Source organism: Mus pahari, chromosome 6 (genome assembly GCF_900095145.1).
Source record: "Mus pahari chromosome 6, PAHARI_EIJ_v1.1, whole genome shotgun sequence".
NCBI lineage: Eukaryota > Metazoa > Chordata > Mammalia > Rodentia > Muridae > Mus > Mus pahari.
The window spans coordinates 89,538,102-89,554,335 of NC_034595.1; the positions used below are offsets into that span (position 1 = coordinate 89,538,102).

Here is a 16,234-nt window from a genome sequence, read left to right on the forward strand (position 1 = left end):
TGTCTCTAAGTGCCTCCACCCCACCCCCAGCCCCACCCCAAGATGAACTCTGTTCTCTGGCTTGACTAGAGAGAGTAGAATAGTCAGCCACTTGATGTAACTTATCCCCTATCAATGTCTAAAATGTCACCATCTGCAGAATAATGATAATAATATTCTTTCTGGATTCTTCTTCAGGAACATAAGCACCTCCGAAAAAGGTGGAATTTTGAGCTCTTAATTCCTCAGCACAAATAATGTTCCCGGCCTGGTAAGGGAAGCAGGTGACAGGGAGGGGAAAACACAGTTCTGGTCACCCTCAGACATGAAGAGTGAGTCTGACTGTGGAACGGACACTCGAGGCACTTTGAGAAGAAGCCTGCTCTCCAAGCTTGCGCTTTAGACCCTCTTCCTCTAGGCTGACCTTGTGGTGCCTGGCTCCCAAGTATTTCTAGTACCAGGTAAATGGTATTGCAATAGGAGTTGATTTCCTCCGGACACAATCTCCTGTCCCTGGCTCAGGAAGACTTTCTTCCTATATCCGTGCTTGGAGGGGACTTGGAAGGGACGGTCAGTACTGAGGGTGGGGGCGTGGCTTAGTGTGGTGGAGTACTCACCTAGCAGACAGGAGAGCCCTAGGTTCCATTCCCACATAAACCAGGTGTGGTGGAGTACGCCTGTAACCCTCTCTGGAGGAGGAGGCTAAAGCTCATCCTTGGCTATATAGAGTGTGAGTCAGCCTGGGCTACACAAGACCATATCTTAAAAAAAAACAACTAGCAATAGTCAATGTGTTATGATGAATATATCACTTTGAATGCATGCCCAGGAGACAGGCAAAGATGCATGGGAAATCTATAAGCAAAAAAATGACTAATCAGAAAAACATGGGGAAGGGGCTGGAGAGATGGCTCAGCGGTTAAGAGCACTGACTGCTCTTCTGAAGGTTCTAAGTTCGATTCCCAGCAATCACATGGTGGCTCACAACCATCCGTAATGGGATCTGATGCCCTCTTCTGGTGTGTCTGAAGACAGCTACAGTGTACTTACATATAATAATAACTAAATCTTTAAAAAAAAGAAAAAGAAAAACATGGGGACCATGGAAAGACCAGTCTCCAGGTTTCTTAAATAAATCCCAGTCTGTCTGTGTCGTGGGCCAGGCAGTCAGTAAAATGATGTCACAGATGGACATTTTCCATCATGAAAACATCTTCGTGAAAGGCTAGCAAAGTAGGTCATGTACAGTATGGAAGACCTAATCTCTGCCTGAAATGTGTGTAAATGCACAGAAGGACATCAGAAAAAGATTTAAGTGTTTTTCCTTTTGATTCTCTAGATCTAAAAACTAACAATCAACGGTCAACAATCTTATTCTTACTTTTTTGAGCTAGGGCACCATGTAGCCCAGGCTGGCCTTGAACTCACGTCATAACTGAGGCTGACCTCGAATTCCTGCTCTTCCTGTTTGCACCTTCCCAGTTGCTGGGATTGCAGACAAGTGCCGCCCACCCCTGGCTCAATGTGGATTTCTCTTTTGTTTTAAAAACCCATCCACTTGCTTTTAGTAGTAAGTAGCCAATCATGTCCCTCCTTCCCTCCCACTCTCCTGCCCTCTCTTCTGTTTCTCCTTTCCCCTCTTCTCAGCTCTGGGTAGAATGGCCCAGGTTGGCTGCTTTTGTTCTTAATAGCAGCTAAGCCTTAGCCTTGTAAGTTCCCCACGGTCATCTACAGCCACTTGGCCACTTAAGTGTTCTCCTGTCTGTCACCATCCACTTCTGTAACTCAGCCTTGCATGAACCCACAGTCTTCAAGAGATAGAGGCTGTGGTGGGTGGCAGGTCCTGGGCATGTGTCCTCTGTCCTCTGTCCCTGCTCTCCATCCCCCATGTCCTCACAGACTCTATTGTAAGGGGCAGAGGATTTCTGAGGGCCACAGTAACCCCGGTCTTGCTTTAGTTTGCTGCCCCAGCTGTGATTCCGGTTCTCCCTGGGTAGGCAGCATCTGAGGATCCCCAGGATAACCTCAGATGCTGTGCCCTCCTCCTTCCTCCATCTGACACTGCCCATCACCCACCCAGGCCCAGACTTTCTCTCTCCTTACCTCATTGTAGATCCGACTGGAAGCAAAGACTGCCTTAAATGTGGATCCAAAACCAACGATATTGAAGAGGCACGCTGGCATGAGGCTCTTGAGGGCCACCAGCATGGCCTCCTGCCAGGCAAGAGAAGGATTCTCAGGACTCAGACAGGGACTCTGCCACACTGTCACCACACACCAGTGCCAGCATGGAGCCACCTATCTGTCACCCTATGTGCACCTAGCACTCCTCCCTCATGGATCATAAAGTCTGCCATTCCAGAGGCTGACCCATCAATGTGGGTCACATGCCTCTTTATTCAGCTGCTCTGCAATGGCTTCAGAGTTCCATCACCTCTTGTTGACTTTCAGAGGTGAGGAGAACTGAGTCTGCCCATTCCTCTCTGCCAAAGCAAACTTGACATTTGAAGGGTGTACTGGTTAGTTTTGTGTCAACTTGACACAGCTGGAGTTACCACAGAGAAAGGAGCTTCAGTTGGGGAAATGCCTCCATGAGATCCAGCTGTAAGGTATTTTCTCAATTAGTGATCAAGGTGGGAGGTCCCTTGTGGGTGGTGCCATCTCTGGGCTGGTAGTCTTGGTTCTATAAGAGAGCAGGCTGAGCAAGCCAGGGGAAGCAAGCCAGTAAGGAACATCCCTCCATGGCTTCTGCATCAGCTCCTGCTTTCTGACCTGCTTGAGTTCCAGTCCTGACTTCCTTTGGTGATGAACAGCGGTATGGAAGTGTAAGCTGAATAAACCCTTTCCTCCCCAACTTGCTTCTTGGTCATGATGTTTGTGCAGGAATAGAAACCCTGACTAAGACAAAGGGAGATCACATGGTTGATCCAATGGTATCTGGCTCTCATCCAAGGCTCCTGTATTAGCATCATCCTGCCTTTAACTAGTGATGGATCCCATGGAGGTAGGTCTCTTTGGCTCGTTTTTATTCGATGTGAATGATGTACTTCAAGTGTGTTGCCTTCCTAATTGGCCCCCAGCAAGCAGGTCTGTTGGTATGCCCATTCTACGGGTGGGAAGATGGACACACAGAGCGGACAAATGATTGGTGGGAGAGCATCCAGTTAGTAAACTCGGCATCCAGGGTTCAATCATGCCTCTTGGCCTCCTGAGTCTGTGAGATCTTTATCATCTGTAGCTATGCACTATCAGAAGACCTTGATACAAGTGCTAAAAGACAGTTGTGGGGCTGGAGAGGTGTGAGGGTGTTTTCTCTGCATGTGAGGGCCAGAGTTCAAATCCAAACACTAATCCGAGCATGGCTGTGGGTACCTGCCACCCATTGGTGGGTGGCGAGAGGTGGATCATGGGAACTGGCTGGCTGGAGAGCCTAGCTGAAAAGGTGAGCTTCCAGTTCAGGGAGAGACACTGTATTAAAGGTGTCAGTAAAGAATGGATAGAGGAAGGCACACAGGATCCTGCTCTGGTCTCTACATGCATGAGTATAGGTGCATGAGCTTGCATTTTCACATACACACAATACACACACACACACACACACACACACACACACACACACANANAGAGAGAGAGAGAGAGAGAGAGAGAGAGAGAGAGAGAGAGAGAGAGAGAGAAATCAAGAGGTTCTGTTTGGTGGTTACATGCCCCAGATCTCAGCACTGGGGAGTTGAAGGCAGGGAAATTTCTAGCTCATGCCCAGGTTGGGCTATACAGAGATTTTCATGCCAGCCTGGACTGTGTATCTCAACTCTATACTAAAACACAGAAAGGAGGCGAGCGAGCGAGCGAGCAAAGTAGGAGAGCTGTGGAGGTGGTGGGCAGGAAAAGTGACAGTGATGATGACCAGTGCGGCGATCAGTGCCCAGCAGTTTCAATGTGCTCGCCATTGTGTTGAGTCCCTTCAGTTAACATTCACATTCAATCTAGAGCATGGATTCTAGCACAGTGGTACCCAGTGACGATAAGTCTGTCTGAGTAGAAACCCCACTTTCTCACTCTTCACTTGACATTGGGTCTGTCTGAGCCTCAGCCTGGCACAGAGGAAACAGTGGGTGGTTGCTATTACCAGCCCAGTGACTCTGTAGTGGCACTAATGTGTCTGTCTTGTAGAGAAGGGGATGGGGGCTCAGGAAAGCTGAGGTATTGTTCAGGGTCATCAAACCTGGATGCCTGAGTTTGGCTTTCACGAAGACAGCTTTGGGTCTGGCTAGATGGCACCCGAGGCCAATCCCTAGGGCCTACATGGTGGAAGGAGAGAACGGACCCCCCCCCCACAAGCTGTCCTCTGACACCCATACACACCCCAGAATGGCCACAAAAAATATAAATAAAATATAATAAAAAGAAAAAATCCCCCTAATACATCTCATTGTTTGCATTGGCTATGCCTTAGTGTAGAAGCAGAGATGAAAGGTTGTCCCTTCACCCCCATATGGTATATCCATATTCCCCATCTCCTGGCATCTCAGTGTGGTTTCATGGACGCAGACCATAATACTCTAGGATATAGATGCGAACAGTTGTCAGTCGGTTCCAGCAGTTGCTACACCTCACAGATACCACAGCCCTGCAGCTCTGTTCCTCTTCTGTCTCCCTCTGCAAACACGCACATTAAATGCTTCCACTAATGTCCCATGGCCTCTCTGCACTGCCTGAGTCAATACATTTTGTGTCTCTACAGCGGCAGTCAATATCTGCTTTTTTTTATTAGCCACTAATGTATATTCCTGCTGGCAGGAGACTCTGCTGATCCGGACAGATTGTCTCGACTCTCACCTATTAGAATCTGAAAGCCCTGCTTTTGGCAGCAAGCGGTGGCTGAAGAATGGGACCAGCTGCCGGAAATTAAATTGCCTGACCTTTCCCCTTTGTCAGTGGGCTGTTTGCATTTCGACTCCTTCCCTCCCCACTAAGACATGCTTTCCCTAAAACTTCTACCCACTGGACCATAATGAATGACTCAAACATCCCGTGCCCAACCAGCCTTGGCAAGGCTTTCCCGGAGTAATTTCTGTGCCTTCCTCTGAAAGGGTCATGCTTAGCCGAATGGATTGTGCCAGCCTTTCGACGTTTGTGAAGGGATGACCTTGAGCTCAGTGGGTAGAGCTAGGAAAAAGAAAGGGGAGATTCCACAGGGAAAGGGTTCTGAAAGATGGGCCAGACAAACGCACGGTCAGAGAATTCTGAACCGCTGAAGGCAGGGGGAGGTTTGCCGTCCACAAAGGGGATTTTTTTTTTTTGCTCCTAAACAATTTCATTCTAATGATGATAACTTCCTGGAGTGCTTGCATGAGAAGGACACAGTCCAGGCTTAGCAGGGGTGGAGTGGGGGTGGGGTTGGGAAATAGACAGGATCAGTTTATTGATGTCCACCTGGACTAAGGAGAAGGAAGCAGAGGGCCATGTAACATACATCATGTGACACACATCACGTGACATACATTTGGCCTCCCTGAATCAATCCTTTCTTCTCTCTTCAAAGAAAAGATGAAGTTCAGCATTGAGAATCGGTTTGTCCAGAGCCACATAGCAATTGTGACAATCGATTCCGGACCCTGGGATTGCTCCTTCAACAATGGCGTGCAGCAGAAATGACATACTCAAACAAGAGAGCTTTTTAAAACCAGAGGGCATGTCCTGATCCTCATAAGCAGTGCATGTGAACTGAGCAGGGATCTGGAAGTCTCCGGGCACCTCCGTCAGCCCTTGATCCTGGGAAAAGCATTTCACCTCTTAAGGACTCAATTTCTTTAGCCCAGAAATGAGGGACAGGGTATGGAATTCTCTCAAAGTGTTTTAGGTTTATAATGCTGGGTCACTCTTAGGTGATCATGAGGGTGTCTCAGTGTGGCTGCAGAACAGAATACAGAGAACCAGAGGATCAGGAAGGACACTGCGGCAGCATTCCAGAACCATGGACAGCTCCCCACCCGCCGTCTCACATTCATATGTATCAAGATGCTTTCAGAAGGATATTGGCTTTCATCTAAGATGCCTCTGCCTTTATTCAAGACTAGGAGGGACTAAAAGGCTGGCCTCATTGATTCCACTCAAGCCCCGCCCCCTTGCTGAGTCTGTTGCCCTGGAAACAAGAGCTTGCTTCTTGGGTACAATAGCCTCAGGTGACAGGAGAGCCCGCTCTTTTCTTGTCCCCTCCCCCACTCCCCTCAGCTACAGTCTATTACTCAGTCCAATAAACAGAATGAGGAGTTTTATGCAGAAGTACAGAGACAGGCCACATGAGGACAGATGAGGACGAGACAGTCCTCTCTCTTAATGAGTTCATAACTCCAGATGGGGAGACAGACACCCACAGAAGTCACAATAAAAGGGAACACTGTATAATTCCATAACAAGATTAGTGATTCCCTGACAGGGAAGAGGGGTTTCATGGGCTTCGTGGTGGGTGAGGAGGGCTCTACCATTCTTCTGCAGTTTAATTAATTAATTAATTAATTAATTTATACACACACACAGTTTTTTTTTGGTTATCAAGTTGGCATGCTACACTAGACTGTGAAGTTTGTGAGTCTAGTGTCACTGGACTGTGAATATATTAGTATCTTGGTTTGTTTTTTGTTTCTTTTTCTTTCTTCTTTTTCTAAGAAGACTGCATTCAGGACTCTGCCCCACCATAAGTCATTTGGGAAAAAGAATAACTAAATTTTTAAGTTGTTAATGTGTGTGTGCACACAAGTGTGTGATATGTGTGTGCGTGTGAAGCTGTGTATGTATGTATGTATGTGTGTATGTATGTGAATCTGTGTGTATTTATGTGTGTACATATGGATGTATTATGTGTGGTCTGTATGTATGTGTGTGAGATGTGCGTGTGTGTGATGCGTGTGTGTGATGTGTGTGTGTGTGTGTGAATGTGTACATGCACATGTGTACAAATGCTCCGTGTAAGGCTGATGTTCTTGGGCCCTGTTCTCTGGCACTCCCAATCTTATTTTTTAAGACAAGGTTTATCACTGAACTGGAGCCGCCTTGCTAGGCTAACGGGCCAGTGGGTCACACAGGTCCAGCAGCCTCTGCCTCCCAGTGCAGAGATGACAAGTGGGCACCACCACACCAGGAAATTATTTTTTAAACATGAATTCTGGGAATCTAACTCATGTCCTTGCAAGCACCGATTTAGCTATCTACCCAGAGCAAGCTTAAACTTTTCTATTGGGTTCTATTAATATGTGACAGAAGCTATATCTAGTGACTCTATGATGTCATATGAGAGAACGGCCAGGCAACCACTGGCTTGATTGCAGATTATGTGTGACCTTGGGTAGGTTACTACAAGCCTGGAGAACCATTTCTTCATGTGGAAAGAGTGACAATAGGAGCGATTGCTTAGGATAACTGGATTAAACACCAAGCCACACTTTGAGGGTCTAGCACAGTATCCTGTGTGTTCTAGGCTACCCCCCATGCCCCTGTCCTCCTCCCCACTCAGGCCTTAGGAGAGGGCTTCATCCAGAACAGGTTTGCAGCACAAGTTTGCAGAGAATGAAGGACCTCACGCCTTGTAAACACACAGCATCTCTGCCTCTGCTCTCATCACTTCAAGGGGTTTATTTTGGGAGCAAATTGAGTTTAGGTGTCTCTGCTTAAACTGATTTTGAACAAGTGGCCTTTTGGAACAGAAAGTTCTCTGGAAGCCAGGCAGAAGAAAGCACAGCTGAGGTACTTAAGTCCTGGCTCTGGGGGGGCGGGGAACAGAGTCACACACACAGTACCTTGATGCACTGGATGTTGGTCTTGCTCATGCTGCTGTTCCTGTCGATGAGGAAGATAAACTCCCCGTGGGCTTTCCTCGGGTTGGGCTGCACAGACTGGAGGTCAGGACAGAAGTTGAGCATGATGACTGAGTGGTGGGGAATGTCTTTGTGGAGACGCTTCCGGATGACTTCTGTCTGGAGGAGAAGAGAACATTCTTGGATTTGGTGTATGTAGTATAAATTTCCTCCTAACTAAAACATTTCTTTCTATGGGACGGAGGCTCCTCAAGACTTGGGATGTAAATTAAGCTTACAAGGTTCAGGAAGTCAACACAAGTTACAAGTCTCAGGGAACTCCTGAAACCTACAGGATTCACAAGGCCTCTGCCTGGGGTTTTAGAAGAAGTATTAACTGCTGGGGAGAGGAGACTCTTCAGCATGCCCAAGTTGTATAGGGAGCTCCCAGAATGCAGCTTGTGTGAGTCGTTGTTCCTGTTCAGTTGGGCTGTTCAGTGAGGCAGCTTGCCTTTGAGTCAACCACGCTCCTGTAAGTAACCCCAAACTCAATAGTTTCCTAGTCGACACTTAAGGTTGAATTATTTCTTTAGTTCATTGTTGGTGGCCTATCTAGGGTGCACACTTATTCACTTCACCCTGGCAAAGGTCATACAACACTTGTCCAATTAAAGATTCCTTGGACTCATGTTAGCCCTTGACCCCCACCACCCACCAATCACCAAGCACTCACAAAGCCAGATCCAACTTACACTACGCCAAAACCTTCCAGGCTGGCTGTCCCTGACTCCTGTCACAGGTTGCCACAGTAAGCATAGCTTTGCACATTTCTGAGTTTGAACCCCAATTCTGATGCCATCCAATTGTGTGATATCAGCTAAGTGCTTCCTCTGGGTGTCCCCTCATATGTACAGTGGGGTGAAAACATTCACCTCTTACAGTGGTTGTGAGGATGAGCTATATTAGCGCCTAAGAGGGGGGAACCCACTGATGATCTTTCAAGCTCACACTGGGATATGAGCCTATCTCTGGTTCATCTTGATTGAGAGCTTGGCTCTCCTTACTGGATCTCTCCCATGGATAAATTCCTCCTTCTCCTTCACATTTTTATGTTTGGAAAGCTTTCCCCACCAGTTCAAGATATACTCGCTTATTTCCTTATCCATGAAACGAGGACATGACACCTTGTGGGCTCGCCATGAGGATGGACCAACCACTGCTGTGACTCTGGCTGCCTGGCAGACAGAATGCCATTGCGGTGGCTGCTGTGGCTGCCGTGGGGGATTCAGGAACCTCATATGCTGAATACAGCATATGCTGGGATTTGATCCAGCACACTAGCTACTGCACTGCACCCCTTCTTGCATCTCCAGGGATCTCTGTGGTGCTCAAGGGGACATATCAGTACAGGAGGCACAGGAGCATCAGTCTATCTGATTTTATCTGTGTGTGTGTGTCTCCTTGTGTGTGTGAATGCGGAGGCCAGAGGTCAGCTTTGGGTGTCTTCTGCAATTGACCTCCACCTTAGATTTTGAGACAGGATCTTTCAACTTGGATATCACCAGGTTGATAGGTTTTATCATATATATATATATATATATATATATATATATATATATATATATATATATATATATATATATATATACACATTTATATGATATATCATATATTATATATAACATATGATATATAATATATGATATATATTATGCTGAATCGGATCAATTTCCTCCATCCCCACTCCCTCCACCCAAGGCTGTATCCACACAGCTGTGTCCGTTTCTCAGTCTCACCTTCCCCTTCTCCATCAGACAGTGGCCATCCGCTTTAGTCCCAGCAGTTGTCTACAATGTTTCTCTCTTCCAGACCCCTCCCAGCCCATTCTTGAACACAGACTCTCATGACTTGACAGATGCCTCAACTTGATCGGTTTGCTGTCTCTGTGGCACTACCCAAGTTGGGGTCAGGGGCGGGGTCTTCTCTTACCACACCCCCACAGTCACCTCTTGATGGCCTCACTTTTCTTTCCTATGGTCCATGTACACACAGCAGCCGGCATCAGCTGCCCCCCCCCCCCCCCCGGCCCCATGCTCTAAGCTGTACTTTATGTAGCCCCCGGGAGTCTGTGCGCCACTTGGCTCTGAATATTTTGGCCTTGTCCTGCTATTTTGCTCACACTTCCAGCACCTGTGTTCTCTCTGCCCACTCTTCTCTCTGGGGGACTTCTGCCACCCCGGGTCTTGTTCTCAGATAATCATTGGCCTGGCACCTGGCTAAAGAGCACCTGCCATCATGTTACCCGGTCCTGTTCTCCTATGGTACCAACCCCTCTCCCAGCCAATCGTGTTCACTTGTTGGTCTTCCTGGTCTAGGAGATAAAGTCCAGGGCTGTTCCTCTAGCACCGGGAAAGAGCCTGTTATCTGTTGGGCAATTAGTGTTTGTTAAATGAATAAAGGAAACACTGGATTGCTCCTTCTCCCTCTCTCTCTGTCTCTCCACGTCTCTGTCTCTCCACGTCTCTGTCTCTCTCTGTCTCTCTGTCTCTGTCTCTGTCTCTCTCTCTCTCTCTCTGTCTCTGTCTGTCTGTCTGTCTGTCTGTCTGTCTGTCTCTCTCTCTCTCTCTCTCTCTCTCTCTCACCCCTGCCCCACACTGTGTGTGTGTGCCTTGTCTGCTTCTGATCTCCAAGCCCATCAATTTGGTTAGTTTGTTTCAGTCTCTGTGTCTCTTTAGACTCCCACCTCCTCCACACAGTGTACTGCCCTTTCTTTGCTAAATAAGCTATGGACAGCTCATCGCCCTTCCTTTCTGGGTGATGCTCACTGTCTGGATGCCCTGCCCTGACTTCTTTCTCACCTGTGGGTCCTCCGCTCCCTCTCACTCAGGGACCCTTTGCCAAAAGGCCACTGCCCAGCTTGGCACTGCCCAGCTTGGCTTTTTGAATGACAGAGCCCGAAGCAGGACCAGCCACTTCTGTCAGCTGTGGGAGCTTCTTCCAGCCACCTGATTTTGCCTTTTAGGGGGAACGGAGTGGGTGCTTGTCTCCGGATTCCCTGACGGCTCCTCAAGCTGCCATTATCCAATTACAATGAACTCATCAGTTCTGAGCAGCTGCCTCTTGATCACGGCCCTTTGCAGAACTCGGGAGAATACGGGCTATTTGCATAACTAACCCAAGGTGGTAAATTAATTCTCATTTGCCACATCGGTCCCAGAGCTAATTGATTTAAGGTCTGGCAGCCAGGACAGCCATCTCCAGGCCTTGCGGGTGGGGGTCGGGCTTACCCTCTCCACACCATCATTTGTTCTGGGAACTTGATGGCACCTCTGGCATGTTGTGCCTGTCCTCATCCTTGAAACCTAACTCAGCTTCCCTTTCTAGCAAATTCATCTGGAAGATAAGTGCCTTGCCATGCCTTGTCTTCTCTCTCTTCTCTGTCCTTCTCTGTGTCTGTCTGTCTGTCTCTCATCTTAATGACTACACCAAGTCCCCTATGTCTCCACCAGCAGGGATTTCCACTGGGGTCCCACAGTAGGGTTGATGCAAGCGGCCAGGTCACCCCCATTTCCCTATCCACTTTCCTTCTCCATCCCCTGTACCATTGAGGGCATCCGGAAGGCAAGGATCAGCTAAGCTCAGGTGCACCACCGCACCCCGTTCCAGGAGTGTTACCAGTCCTCTAGCCCTGGAAGTCCCAGTGTTAACTCTAGAGGTAACACTGGGCACTAGACCTCAGACTCCTCATCAGCAAATGTGTCAGTAGAAAGAGAAGTGCCGCCATGACCTTCAGGATATGCACCATGTGTGGAGAGAGATCACGGGGCTCAGTGTGTGGTTGTAGGTTCGGCACTGTCCTGCCCTTCTGCAGCCAGTGAGTCCCTCCTTACCCTTCCGTGCAGGGCTTGGGAATGTGGTGGTGGGGAAACCTTTCACTTGATCTCCTGCCCCTTCCTTTATCCATTTGGTAAGAGACACCCACATGTCGTGAGGACCCCAGACAGAGAAAGAACAAGGAGCGTACTTAGCAGAGGGAGGGGCTTTAGGGACAGAGTGACCTGGAGAAATAAGGCCAAGGTGGCGTCTGTAGTTAGCTCCAGCCCCACCGGGATATTGGGAGATACCAGCAGAAGCTGACCCAAGTTGGGGTGACTGCAGCATCAAATCTACTCCCTCCCCCATGTGGTGTCTGGGACTCCAGAAGGAAACACCTCTCCCTCCTTCTCTAGGCTCTGCCAGCAGTTTAGGATGTGACCTCAGGGGAGTCATGTCCTTCACTTCGGGCTAAGTGCCCTCAATGGTTCAGTGAGACCAAGTTCCCAGTGCCACCCTGCTCCGCCACCTGTGACTCACCTTCCGCTCCGCACTGTTGTCCTTCTTTGTCCCCCGAATGAAATCTGCTTTTCCCTTCAAGTGCTGGTCATATTCCCCCAGGGTCATGTCCCCTTTCTCCACCAGGACGTGCGGCATGTGAGGCTCTGCACAGATGAGATCAATGCTCAGCACGTGCCTGGGTGTGAGGGGCGTAGCAGGGGCTGCAGTGTAGGGGCGGTTTCTTCACGGGTGGGGGGTAGGTTCCTAATTGGAGAAGAGGGTGACATCCCTGAATGTGAAGCAGCAGGGGTCGGGGGTGACTCCTTAGCTGAAGGAGCCTAACGCCACCTTCTTTGCACAGGCCTCAGTTTACCCTTATGTAATGGGTACATTATATAAATGGGCTGGGGCAGAGCCAAATGCCTGGGGAATCTTTTCAGGGCCAGACATTTTGTGAGTTTTTGAGGAGGCAACAGATGACTCCCTGAGGGTGAACTGTTGCGATGCTTCACAGCTTCTCCTCAGGCAGCCTAGGGGTTCAAGGTCTCCCAGGCAGTTGACACCCGGGACGAGGAATTTGGCTCTGCCAAATAGATACAGTTTCCCTGAGGGCAAGTCTCTGGTCCCTTCTCACCCTCCCCATCTCCTACACCTCCCCCCCCCCCAACTCTTGCACTGACTAAGACATCTTCCAGAAGTGCAGCAGAACCCCACACCCCACGTGGGATACCGTACCACTGAGGTGGAGAAGGATCTCCACTGGCCGGTCAAAGGTATGTTTTTTGGCCAAGGTGATGATGATGCTCTTGGCGGAGTGTGCCGATGGGGCTGCATCTGCTCGGATCTCATGAGTGGGACTCTCCACCCCTGACAGGACAGGACAGAGGAGGAACAGACTTAGGAGCGCAGGAGAGAAAGGAGCTCAGAGCAGGTGCATGAGACTTAGCCCGGGGATGATTGACAGGCCAGCCCTAACATGGACTTCTGTGTCGAAGTGTGAGCATGGTACCCTCTCAGCTTCCTTCAGTGTAGATTGGGTTGAAGATGGCGCCCGGTCGTCCTTCCTTTCCTGACCACAGGATCTAGCAGGGGTCAGGGAGGGAGGCTTGCTCTTGGGGCACCCCGAATGCTAATAAGCAACAAGAAAGAACTCAGTGCTCTGTGGGTGGATATGTTTTGTGGGTGTTCTTTAGTGGCGTCTTGCGTTGCAGTAATCTCCCACTGATAAGAAACCAAGCCCTGTACCCTTGGAGAACCCATGTTGTCTGGGAGGAGAGCCATCCCACAGAGTTCTCAGTCCTCACTGTTTGCATGTTAGGATTGCCCAGAGAACTTTATAACGGCCCGTCCCGTAAGCAGGATGCGCCCCGGATTCTTTGGGGTGGTAGCTAGGATGCAGGGAGGGGTTTGAATATTCCCCAGGTGAGAACCGGAGCTTAGCTTTATAGCCATGGCCTTCTGCTACCTACCGCTCTCCGGGAGGTATTTCCCCAGGGAAATTAAAGGGCGGGAGCTGGGTTAAGCTGTCCTGGGGAGAGGTGTATCTCGGGACAGCTTGCCCAGCCAGCTGAGTGGTTCAGCTTGACCTCTGACTTCTATCTGGGTTAGGTGGTCTTCCTGCGCTCTGCCCCCCTCCCCCATCTTTCAGGTGACTTTGGGCCTGAAGCCTTGTTTTCTGTCTTTCTCTCCTGGCTCTCTCTCTCTCTCTCTCTCTCTCTCTCTCTCTCTCTCTCTCTCTCTCTCTCTCTCTCTGCCTGGGGCATCTCCCTCTTACCAGCGAGCAGACATGGCCCACGGATTTCCAGCTGAAATTTGAACTCATATTCCATTGGGTTGGTCACCTTTGTGTCCAGGAGAGTGGCCAGACACAGTCTGTTATAGGAGTCCTTGGTCTGGGTGCCGAAACAGTGTGGGTCTTTGCTAGAAAGGGTATGGAGGAGAAGGGGGAGGAAGAGTGAGGAGGAGGAAGAGGAGGAGGGGGAAGAGGATGAAAAAGAGGAGAGAGAAGAGGAGGAAGGGGAAGAGGAGGAGGAAAAGGAGGAGGGGAAAGAAAAGGCAGAAAGAGGGAGAAGAGCATAACTGTTGGTACCCTAGTCTCTTCTAGATAAAACAGCAGCCCCATTCATTCTGCCTTCCTATCCTAGCCTTGTAGTCTGTCACCTGCTGCCCGAGTCAGCTCCTCCCTAGGGACCCCATCCTCACCGTCAAGCTGTCATTGAGACCTGACCTGGTCTCTGGATCCCAGGTTGGGAGCCCTTCCTCATCCTCTTAGCGTAAAGGAGAAAGGAGTCCCCCCCCCCCCCCCCGCCCAAACCACAGCGTGGTTCACCCCAGTAGTTATGTGTTTACACACATGCATAAGAAATCACATGACTGTTGCATGGCAATAATGATCTGTTCAATTTTTGTTGTTGGTTTTGAGGCAGGGTGTCAACCTATGTAGTTTTCTGGCTTTTGGTGAACTCACAGTGTGGACCAAGCTGGCCTTGAACTCACAAAGAGCCATCCGCCTGCCTCTGCTTCCTGAGTACTGAGATTGAAGGTGAATGCCACCAAGCCTGGCTCCCCTCTAAGTTTCTAAACAGCAAGAATCAAGTTGTTTGTCTCTTCTCTCTCCCTAATACTCAGTTGTAGGGATCACCACATAGTAAGTAGTCAGAAAAACCCCTCTTAAATGCATTGAAAATTAACACTTGGGAAGTCTACAACCTTGCACTTCTGCCAGGACCAAGACGGAGCTTTTCAGGGAGGTTTTTCTGGAACTCTGAAAGTAAGAAGGCCCAGGTCTTCCCCTGCCCCCAGATCTTCCCCTGCCCCTCTCTGTCTCCTTTTTGCTGCCTCTGACTAGGTCCCGGTCTGGGTAGAGCCTCCTTACCCTTGTGACTGTTGGCTGGAGGAACCAAACCTGTGGGTACAGGATGGAGGTACGGTCGGGGCGCAGATGGCCGGCAGAAGAACCCTCACGGCCCCGCTGGGCAGCGTGGGGAGTTCGGAGGAGGTGCTGATGAAGACGGTGACATTCTCCATGGGGGCAATGGTCCCCAGGTTGACCACGAACAGAACCCGCTCCAGATCCTCATCCAAGGTCACCTTTCCCGGTGCGATGGGACTCTCCTCTTCCGGAAAGTTCCCTAAGTGCCAGGTTGGCTTTAGGTGCTGTTCGGACCTCATCTCTGACCCCCTCTAAATTTGACGTGGGGTAGCTTTGGGCAGCCTCCTTTTGCTGATGGGGAAACCGAGGCCCAACATGGAGGGGTTGTCTTACTTAAGCCGTGCAGCCAGTTATTAGCTCACTGGCATGGATCTGTGCTCCCATGGATCTGACTGGAGGGTGTGGATTTCCATCAGGAGACTCAGAACCACAGAGCACCCCACTGGAGGATCACGTGCCCACCCCGAAAACCACCTACCCCCAGACCCCAGCTGAAGCACTCCTGATTCTGCTCATGAACTTTGCTTTTATCAGAAAGGCTCATTTCTCCAAGTCTCACTGGCCTAGTTCTACCCATCCATCAACCATCCCCTCCATGAGAACCTCCCCAGTTCCCAGTCAGACTCTCTTCCCATCCTCTGCCATCATCAGGACCTTTCACAGCAGATACATCAGAAGGCACCATACTCGTGTACATCTGGATGTTCAGGTTAACATCTTCAGCTTCCTCTGGATCCACAGCAGCCAATGACCTGATTACATCCTGTGCTTACATCACGTCCTACTTGGCATGGGCCAAGCCACTAACATGCTGTGTGGCCTTGACCCTGCTACTGTCTCTCTCTGAGCTTCAGTTTCCTCACTAGCAGAAATCATTAGCTACGCTTCCAGAACTTACTATGGCTTAAGTTCTTGGTATGCATCATTTTAGCTCTGGGTGGGTCTGATTGTTTATTGCATTTTACAGATGTTTGTGTGTGTGTGTGTGTGTGTGTGTGTGCGCGTGTGTGTGCGCGTGTGCATCTGTACACAGGTGTATGCACCTAGGAGTGCAAGGCCAGAAGTATGCTGGGTGACTTTCTGTGATATTCTCTCTCTATATATTGTCTTCTCTCTATCTCTGTCTCTGTCTCTGTCTCTCTGTCTCTCTGTCTCTCTGTCTCTGTCTCTCTGTCTCTCTGTCTCTCTGTCTCTCTGTCTCTCTGTCTCTGTCTCTCTG

General features: G+C 49.5%; 1 protein-coding gene across 3 annotated transcripts in view; it reads right to left on the minus strand.

Moving 5' to 3' along the window:
• The window catches only part of Vwa5b1 (von Willebrand factor A domain containing 5B1), a 53,601-nt gene that overhangs the window by 23,429 nt on the left and 13,938 nt on the right, over positions 1-16,234 (minus strand). For all 3 annotated transcript variants that reach the window (XM_021200832.2, XM_021200833.2, XM_021200834.2), the window contains 6 exons: positions 14,959-15,214; positions 13,858-14,003; positions 12,819-12,950; positions 12,123-12,247; positions 7,773-7,949; positions 2,083-2,193 (listed from right to left, as the gene is read on the minus strand). In XM_021200832.2, coding sequence (XP_021056491.1) covers positions 2,083-2,193; positions 7,773-7,949; positions 12,123-12,247; positions 12,819-12,950; positions 13,858-14,003; positions 14,959-15,214 — 947 coding nt within the window. The remainder of the gene's footprint in view (positions 1-2,082; positions 2,194-7,772; positions 7,950-12,122; positions 12,248-12,818; positions 12,951-13,857; positions 14,004-14,958; positions 15,215-16,234) is intronic.